Raw genomic sequence first — 9,960 nt, forward strand, 5'->3', positions numbered from 1 at the left:
AATAGAAGTAGGAATTGCAGGCATATTTGCCCTGTTCCTCATCTCAGAAGAAAGGTGTTGGACCCCTACCTGTTAGGAATTCTACTCTCCTGCATCTTTCTGTCATTTTTAAGGCATATTGACACAGAATGCTAGCCAAAATGGGCTGATGATATTTGGAGTAAAAGATTGTCTTTTCATGTAATATAGAGTTGTTGTTTTTTTAAAAAAAAAAAACTTTATTCACTGGGCAGGGTGACACATACCTGTTACCCCAGCTACTCAGGAGGCTGAGGCAGGAGAATCACAAGTTTGAGACCAGCGTCAGCAATTTAGTGAGGCCCTAAGCAATTTAGTGAGACCATGTCTCAAAATAAAACTTTTACAGTAGCAGAGCACAGTACCATCAATAAATATATAAAGGACTCTCCAATTCAGGTAATGGCTCACAAAGTCATTCCATAGGGTGGTGGCAGAGAGGGAAAGCTGGACATGGTTGCTGTTACCACCATGTCCTCATATGCAGACAAGGGTTCACTTAGTCCCGTGTGGGCATCCCATGAGAGCTACTTGGGTGAATAACATATATAAAATGTAAAAATATCTCTGAAGTCTGCAGTCTGGTTTTCAGGTCTTTGCCAACCTCCCTTCCAGTAGGGACACTCCTGCACTCCTCGAGGGAGCTCCCAGGACACCTTGCCACCCTTGGCTATTTGCACATGCTCCTTGGAAAGTTGAAAATATGCTGGCCTAAGAGCTTGGCCTAGAGGCCAGACCATAGGGGTACTCCCAGGAGAGGGAGACCAGGCTAGTTGGGTGCCTTTATCTCACACTTCCAGTGCTTTCCTAAAAACTAGCTGGACAGTGTCTCTATAAAGTCTGGAATGTGACTCAGTGGAAGAGCACTTTGGGTTCAGTCCTCAGTACTGCAACAACAGGAAGGAAGGAAAGGAGAGAGGGAGGGAGGGAGGGAGGGAGGAAGGAAGGAAGGAAGGAAGGGAGGGAGGGAGGGAGTTTCTATAAATCAAATTAAATTGCATTTTCCTGTTTGTTTATTCCTCTGAGGGGAAAATATTGGCTTCAAGATACCACTTAAGTGGACAGAATTCTTTTTCAAGTCATAAGAGAAAAGGCAAAATCATTACGTATGTTTGGGGGCAGGGGTCATCAGTAAACCCTAGAATATTATTGATTTTCTACTTTTCCTCTCTGAAGAATGCTGAGCTAGACTCACCACAAACACACACATACACACACACACACACACACACACACACACACACACACACCACTGAACGCAAGCCCTGGACTCTGTTCTCCACAGGGGTCTGAAAAGGCCTCTGCTTTTTCTTAGGGATTGTCTGGCTGAGCAACCTTGCAAGCATATCTTCTGTTTTATAAGTCTAATATCAAAATAATGGTTGATGTCATGGTATTTTAAGTAGTTGTTTTTCACTTTTAAATTATCTTTTGTGTGTACAGTGTTATATCTTGCTTTCTTCCACTTAACATTTGTCTTCAGATTTTCCCACTGTCATTGAATGGTCTTCCCAACAGTCATTTTTAAAGATGCACAATATAATTCCAGTGAATGTACTTCAGGTTCTCTTGTTGCCTTGAAGCCTGTTATAAGTTCTTTCCTTTTCTCTCTTTTCTGTTGGTGGCAGTTGTTTTGGGGGAGTGTGGGTGGGACTGTTTTATGACAGGCATACCAGCAGTGGGAGAGAGGGTCTGATCCGCAGTTGCCATAAACTGTCCACTGTGGTTAGTCTGGTTATCAGTAAACCAACCCTTTTCTGGACTCACCCCTGCAGTGACCTCTGTGACCTTGCACTGCTGAAGCCACTGTGGCAGCTCTTTACCCACATGGAATACAGCCTGTTTGAGGACGTGACCCAGCCTGGCATCCTCCTCCCCCTGCATCGTGCCCTCACTGAGCTCTTCTTTGTCACTGAGAACCGCGCCCAGGTGAGGGCTCTGCCTGCCTCTAGCCCCAAGGCCTGGGCAGGGAGGACAGTGCTCCATGTGTTTTTCTCCCTCTACTGCTCAGGGCAGGACTCAGGTCATAGCCCCATTGTGGACCCTGGGGGTGTCTGGGCAGGCCTGCACAGGGAGGCTGGCTTGACCCACAGTCTAGGCCCTCATCTCTCTCTAGCCCTGGAAAGCCCTCAGGTCAGTACTGGATTGCTTATTTTGTCTGGCCTAAAGCCAAAGGAGCCCTTGACAACAAGGGAGTTTTGGAAAATCAAAGGAATGAATGAATTCCTCTTCCTCCTCTTTTTTTCTTCCACTTGGCACAATAGACTCATTGAATGTGCAAGATGAAAGGGCCTTTCAGCTTCAGCCATCTTTATTTCTCTCCCTCAGTCATACATGAAGAGACTGACCCTAAGGATGGGGATCCCTACCTCAGGGCAGGGCCAGCTGTGGAACCAGACCCTTGCCCCTCCAGTCAGGTTCCTTCCATGGCTCCAGAGCTTGAGTGGTACTCCTGTTTCTTGGGTGGGATTCCCCTCCATGTGATCCTGTTGCCCTCTCACTGACCATGCTTTCTCCACAGGAGCTTGGCTTGCTGCAGGAGTACCTGCTGGCCTTAACCACTGACGATCACCTTCTTCGTTGTGCAGCACAGGTACCTTCTCTCCCTTAGCAGAGCTACCCTCTGGGGCCTCTCCCTGTGGTGAACACCACGATCTCACCATTGCCACAGCAGTGTGTGTGTGCCCTAGGTGACAACTACCAACCTCCCAGAGTTTACAGAGCTTGGTTCCAATTCAGTCCCTTCCTTCTGGTGCTCAGAGAGAGCAAGCAAGCCCCATTTATCAGTGTCACTTGTATTAAACTATAGGGTCAGAAGACACTAGCAAGAATTTGTCTTTAAAACCAAAACAACCAATGCCTTAAATTTAGTTTGGCTGATCCCTGAAGTTTCCACACAGTCAGATTTCAGATATTTTTGGATATAGTTTGCTTCCCTCATAGGAAAACGCCTCTTCTGACAACTGTTTAAGACCCCTCACACTTTTAAATTTTTGAGGATCCAAGAAAGCTTTTGGTTTTATGTATCATATACATTACTACATGCTCTTAGAAATTAGATTTTAAATGTAGAAATTAAATTAGAAATTAAAACCAAAATTTAAACATGTATCAATATTTTTAAATAATGGAAAACACATTTCATGTAAATATGAGTGACATGTTTTATAAAAAACAACTCGGGTTTCAAGACTTTTTTTTTTTGAGACAGATTCTTGCTTTGTTGACAAGGTTGGTCTCAAATTCCTGGGCTCAAAAGATCTTCCCACCTCAGCCTTCCAAGTAGCTGTTACTATATGTTAGGCTAACCATTGTGCCCATCTTACAAAATAATTAGTGAGAAGGATGGCTGTGTGTTCCATTTTTGCAGATCTCTTTAATGTCTGGCAGCTGGATTCTCATCTGTAACTGCTCTCAGTCTGCCATATTTTCACACTTTATCTATTAGAAAACTGCACTATGTGCTCACAAGACAGTGAAATATGACCCTGAGAAGGCTCTGGGAATTCCCCAGCCCCAGACTGACTGCTCATGAGAATGTTGAACTCACAGACTAAATACCATAGACTGTGACCCACTCCCATAGCAGACAGGTGGGGACACAAAAGATCACAGGTCACACTTGGGTGGGCATCCAGCTAGGACTCCTCTCTCCTAGCCAGAGCCAGTAAGAGCTCTGTACCTTGAAAGTCCTTTCTGAACACATGATCTTCCCAAAAGACAGGGTATCCCTTATCAGTGCAGTTTAGGAATGGCAGCTCTGAAGCAGGAATCCCCTCAGCAAAGACAGAAGAGTCTGGGAATTACTTGTAGTTTGTAAGCTGAGTAAAAACTCCTCTCCTCCTAACAGCCACCTGCCAGCATTGCTGCCACCATGCTTGGTTTCATGACACAGTATAAGGAAATTTTAATAGTTGGCAGTTTGGGTACCAGAAACTCAACATAGCAACTTTCCTGTGGGCCTATCTCTGAGGCCTGCCCCTGTTTCCAGTCTCCATTGCCTCCTTGCCCTCCCTGCCCCTCCCATAGCCCATCTAGTTTGTCACCAGTGATCTTCAGCCTGCCTGCCTCCTCCATCTCCACCTCCACTTTCCTGCTGCCCTCAGTTTGAAGGATAGACTTAGCCTGCCTTCCAGTGCATCTGCCTTCCCCAACATTGTTGTCTGGACCCCTGTGGGGCTCCCTGACCCTGGCTATTTGCTTCTCATGTGTGTCATGTCCTTCCTCTGCAGCATTTTTGTGTTGTTTTTCCCCAAAGTACATCTCTTGCTCTAGTCTGTGGTCCTCCAGGTAAGAGAAACCACATGTGGATCACCTCAGGAACCCTGCCCCTGCTTCCTCAGTGCTTGGCTGAGGGTCTTATTCATCAGCACTCAGTGAACAAGTGAATGGCCCTGGACCCTGGTGACACCTCTCTCCCTCCACAGGCTCTGCAGAATATTGCTGCTATCAGCCTGGCCATCAACTACCCAAACAAGGCCACCCACCTGTGGAACATCGAGTGTTAGCCTCGGCGTGATATGGGTCTTAGTAATCTGTCCACAGGTATTTTGAACAGACATCAGCCTCATTCAGGAAAACTCACATGGCCTCAGTGCCCAGCTGTCCTCAAGCTCACTTCAGATGCCAAGAGGCCAGCCACATCTCCAAGAACTCCCTGAGTGCAGGCTAGATGTGTGCACAGGCCATTACACATGAGAATAATCAAAGCAGGGCAGAGTGACTCGAGGAAGGGCAGGCAGGAAGCCCTTGAGAAGGTTGTTGAGAGAACAGCCTCTTCCAGGGGCTGTCCATACAGAAGCCACTGGCATGGGAAGGCTTGGAAGCAGCCTCTCTGGAAAGGTTCTGTCTCCGCTGAGCTGGAGCTGCCTGTACTCAGAGCCACTCTCAAAGTGAGACCTGCAGCAGTGGCGACCTGACAGGGAGCTCCCCCTCACTTTTGCTTCTTGAGACTCGGCAATCGAAACCAAACCACAACTGGCACAAGCCTCACCACCACTGATCTCCAAGCATTCCATACAGGATCCACTGTCCACTAGCTCCTGCACTCACAGCTGTCCTGGAGAACTCCCTGGTGAGACAAAAGTGACCTTGGGAACAGCCGGGAGGCCACCTTGCACGTCTGCCCTGCGCTGACTCTCAGCACCTCTAAGTTTTTTCAGTTGGTTGTTTTGACATGTTTCAGTTTCCACCTCATGTTTTCAGATCAGAACCATACTAACGCACTGAGAAGGCCCCTAGGGAATGACCTGGGACTCAGTGGTTCCAGGGACAAACTGGTGTGTGTGGAAGTAGCAGAGCTGGAGGAATCCTTTAGCCTCTACCTACAGACTTGCAGTGCTATCAGAGGAGATCTTATTGTAGGAGGAAGAAAAAATACCACATGATTTTATTTCTGCTCGATGGTCATGGTAATCCGTCACGTTTGCCACTAGTGGGACTCTGCATGGTTATTTGGCTGTCATTTGTCTAGCAATAACTACATTAGTTCTAATGAATGCTCTTTTACAATTTTCTTTTTATGATTTTAGCTTTGCCCTGAAGTGCTAATTATTCTCTTTCCAGAGCCACACTTTAGAGTGTGAAGCTGGATTGGCATGTGGGCCATGGACCAGCCTCAGTGGGACTTGCAGTAGTGAGGAATGCCTGAGGTGGCTGTCATTTGAGGACAGTTGTCTAGGTCCAAGGCACATCCACCACGCAAAGCTGAACCTAAGGAAGGGCCAAACTTGACCAGTCTTAATCGCCATGGCACACTATGCCTCTTGGCCTCAATACCTCTACAGATCCCTGCCTGCAAGGGCACTTTTGCTTCTGGCTGAGAAGACCAAGGTGCATTGACCTTCATATCCTAGAATTAGGTTCTCAGCTAAGCCCCAGGGTGCAAGGAAAATGATCACAGAGTGGGGGAGGGTGGGATTCAAAAGAGACAAGAAGAAATGTGGTCGTGACCTAAGGCCCAGTGCTCTGATGTGGGGGGGCGGGGGGCAGTTTGGCCTGATTCCCTCACTGCTGGGATGTAATGTAAGGAGTTCAATCCTATAGGTCCAGTGGAAACCCTTTTTTATATTTTGCTCTTTGCCAAACCAACCTTGCTCTGCGAGCTTCCTGAACCCCAGAGAAGACCCATGGTCCATGCCACTCTCACCCAAATAGGTCTCAACAGGGAGAAGGTTCCAGAGAGGGCGATCAGAGATCAAATCTCAGTGCCTGGGGGAGAGGCCCCACTGTGGGCTCAAACGCAATGAGGAAGCCTGGAAAATAGACAAGGAGATGGTGCCACCCATACCCCTCCACACCTTGGACTGACCTGAGTAAAGCCGGATACATGGGAAGGGAAGGGCAGGGTCACTCCCTTAACAGTGCCCATCAGCTTTACTCTACCCTCCCACCAGGAAGAGCAACTGTAAATAAACGCTGGACTCCTCAGAGCTTCTCTCTGTTCACCACCCTTGCTGTTTTGGTCTCTCTGTGCTTCCGTTTGCATAGAATAAGCCTAAGTTTTCTCTTCATACACATCTGCCATCTGGCAAGGCCCCTCCTGGCCTGGCGTGGCCTCCCTACAGCCCATCGCTGCCTCTGCTTCCGACCACTCGGTGGCACTACCGAGCCATACCCCACTGTCCTTGTCCCCAACCCAGAGCAGCAGAATCCCAAAGGACTTCCATCAAGGCCAACATCCCTGTGACCCTTTTAAGAGGCAAGACTGCCTAGAATGAGATAAAACTGGCAGGAATACGGTGTCGTGGAAACATGTGCCTAATCTATAAAGAAATTCTGTTCTAAATCATATATATTGTACAGACACTGTTCCTAATGAGAGGAGTGACTTATTTTCATCATCGTTTTTAATTTGTTTTCTTACGGGTTTACGATTTTGAATTTTTCTTATTTGGTTGAAAGAAAGAACTTTGATTATATTAGCTGAGTGAGTTCAGCCTGTAAAAAGGATGTTAAGTTGTGGATAAAATATGCAAATGAAGAGAAATATATTGTACATTCTATATAAAAAAGTACAACTGTGTGTGATTTTTTTTTTCCTCCTCATTTCTGTTTCTCTGTGAAGGTTATATTTGGAATTTCTGCCAAACCCAAACTGATGAGATATATAAACTCTCATGGCCTTGGGTTTGAAAGGAATCAAGAAAGCTCTTTGACCTCATTGTCTGAGTATCTCTGGAATACATCAGCCCCCTCTGCCATATAGCCTTGACTAGGGTGGGTGCAGTCAGGATCACCCTCTCCCTCCCTCCTCACACCATCCGAGGGCTTGGATTCACTTCAGACTAACCCCGCTTTACAGAGCTTCTGAGGTTTCTGCACACAAATGGTGTCCTGAGTGTACTGTCCAACCAGATCCTCAATCCCATCCCACTGTCCTCCACACCTCCTGTAACTCGCAGGACCTGCTGGACTATCCTGGGAGTCATTTCCCTCTTGCTGGCCTCTGGACCCATCTTCTGACAACTGACTGCTGATTGTTTGCCAGCCCTTGGGTCTTGCGCTTCCTCATATCTCTGGTTTGCCACATGCCACGCTACCCCCTACTCAGACACTTTTCCAGGGCCAAGGGCTGTCTTGCAAGTTAGAGAAGAATGACTTCTTAGTGGGAGATAAACTGAGCTAACTGTTCGTTCTAGCCTAACTGACTTGACATACCCCTAAAGCCCCAGACTCTTCTGGGAAGTCCCCGCCATTACTGAGGCAGGACAGAGGACAGGTTTGGTGTGACATTCGGGAGACCTGGGTGTTCCCAAGTCCCTCTCCCTCTAAGGCCGACATTTGTGCCCTCCCTACCTCATCTCATCACCAGGGCACACTGGGGCTTTACTCAGAAAAGCGAATCTCAGTGTCTGAGCTCTGGCCACTGGTGTGACAGATGCCTTTGCTGAGGTGGAAAGCATAGAAAAGTTGGGAAGTTCACTGCTAAGACCAGCCCACAATCTAACAGAGACTCACAGAGGCACAAGGTAATTTAAACCCAAGCCTTTTAGCATGGAAGAGAAACAGGATTCAGCCAGTAGAGCCGCCTCATTTGGTGAAGAACAAGATACTGTGATAGTGTAGAATAGGAGCAGGAAAGCACAGAACTGAGCAAACTCAGCCCTGACTCCTAGCCCAAAGCTGCAACCATAGCCATGTGCTCATCCACCCACAAAGTCCACACAGAATCAGCAGTGTGCCAGGGGTGGAGGCTTCCTGGGAATCATTCAGCTGAAAACCCAGCCTCTCAGAGACCAACTCTCAGCATGACGCTGTGTACCTATGGCAGATCCTGTCACTCATCTAACTACCATTTGCTACCTACTCCCCTCCTTTCCTGCTCGCAGGATCCATTTTTTGGCAGGTGGTGACTGAAGATTCTTGAATCTCGGGAAAGGTAGAACCAGCTCAAGAAGAAAGTCATCATTAGGTTAAGTCTTCCTGGTAATCTCACTTCTCTTTGCAGAATACTGTCTTTCCCAAATACCCTGGCAGTGACTCTCTGACTCAGTTCCCACTGAAAAGAAGCTAACGCCTGCTGAGAGAATCTGCTCCTACCTACTCCTATTGACTCAGGTGAGAGTGTGATGCTTGGTGCTCCCCAGCCAGTCTCAAAGTCATCAGGTAAAAGAAGGAGGTAGAAAAGTCAATACCCTGATACTGTGGAAGCAGGAAGATAGGAGTCTGGCTCCTTACCTGCATTGTTTAAGCATGTGAACAAGCCCTAGATCAGGTGTGTGTGTGTGTGTGTGTGTGTGTGTGTGTTGAGAGAGAGAGAGAGAGAATGTTTGTAGTTGGCTGTCTTGCAGATGAAAGCATTTCTGATCCAAATTTATGCAACAGTTTGGCTCCAGTAGGTTGAAATAAGGTCACAGCTCTCTTATCACATTAATATTGACAGTATATGGACAGGAAACATGTAAAAATTTCTGGAAATATAAAGGCCCCTGACAGTATCTAGTCAAGATGGATAGCATCAAGTTGCAACCATTACCAAATTATTCTTTCTGGGAACTCTTGCATATGCAGCTTTGTTGAAGTTCAGGAAGGGTCCAGACTAAAATTCATTCAATTTCAAGTTAAACTCCAAACTAACAATTTAAAGGAGACTTTATTGACTTACTAAATGAAAGTTCCAAGGGTTTCATTTGGCTCCTGATAAAGCTAAATTGTAAGGGCTCAATGAGTTCAGTTCAATCTGTCTCTCCCTCCGTCCTGTCCTCCCCTCCGAACCCCCTACCCTGTTTTCTTTCTGGGTTTTCACTAAGGTCAAGGCGAACATGAGTGTGTTACCTGGTTCTCTGCACCTGTCCCCACCTGCTGCCGACTGCAGGGAAGAAAGCTTTCCAAAGCCACTTAGTGAGACTCCCCCAGCTATTAGCTAGTGGCTTCTAAGCCTTGATTTATGTTCATGTTTAAAAGCTACTTGGGAGACCCATGAATTTGCAGGTTGTCACCTCAACTGCTGAGCAACAAAGCATCCATGACAACTGGGCGAACACTGCGCCTGGAAAATCCCCACACAGCCACCATGAGTCATTGTCAACACATCTTCCTTAGCCACTCAGCTACTCTGGCAGGCAAGGTGCCCCAATATGTGATGGAGAGCAGATCCATTAGTATAGAAATTCACAGCAGAAGTGAAGAGAGACATCTAAAATCAGATTTTTTTTCCTTATTTGAAATTTTTTTAATTGACAATTATTTGTATTTATTGGGTACTGATATTTCCATATATAAAATTTTTAATGATCACATCAGGGCAATTGGCATATCATCACCTTAAACGTTTATCATATCTTTGTATTGGGAACATTCAAAAACCTCTCTAGGATATAGAGCTCCATAGTAGAACACATGCTTACCATGTCCAAGGCCCTGGGTTCAATTCTCAGCACCAAAACAAACAAAAATTCTTTCAACTAGCTATTTTGAAATATTCAACTAATTATCAACCAC

General features: G+C 46.5%; 1 protein-coding gene across 1 annotated transcript in view; it reads left to right on the forward strand.

The window, feature by feature from the left end:
• The window catches only part of Zzef1 (zinc finger ZZ-type and EF-hand domain containing 1), a 108,228-nt gene extending 101,200 nt beyond the window's left edge, over positions 1 to 7,028 (forward strand). The window contains exons 53-55 of the mRNA XM_047543262.1: positions 1,794 to 1,947; positions 2,540 to 2,611; positions 4,446 to 7,028. Coding sequence (XP_047399218.1) covers positions 1,794 to 1,947; positions 2,540 to 2,611; positions 4,446 to 4,526 — 307 coding nt within the window. The 3' untranslated portion in view covers positions 4,527 to 7,028. The remainder of the gene's footprint in view (positions 1 to 1,793; positions 1,948 to 2,539; positions 2,612 to 4,445) is intronic.
• Positions 7,029 to 9,960: the final 2,932 nt, after the last annotated feature.

The sequence above is a fragment of the Sciurus carolinensis genome, chromosome 3, assembly GCF_902686445.1.
Source record: "Sciurus carolinensis chromosome 3, mSciCar1.2, whole genome shotgun sequence".
In the NCBI taxonomy this organism is placed as follows: Eukaryota; Metazoa; Chordata; class Mammalia; order Rodentia; family Sciuridae; genus Sciurus; species Sciurus carolinensis.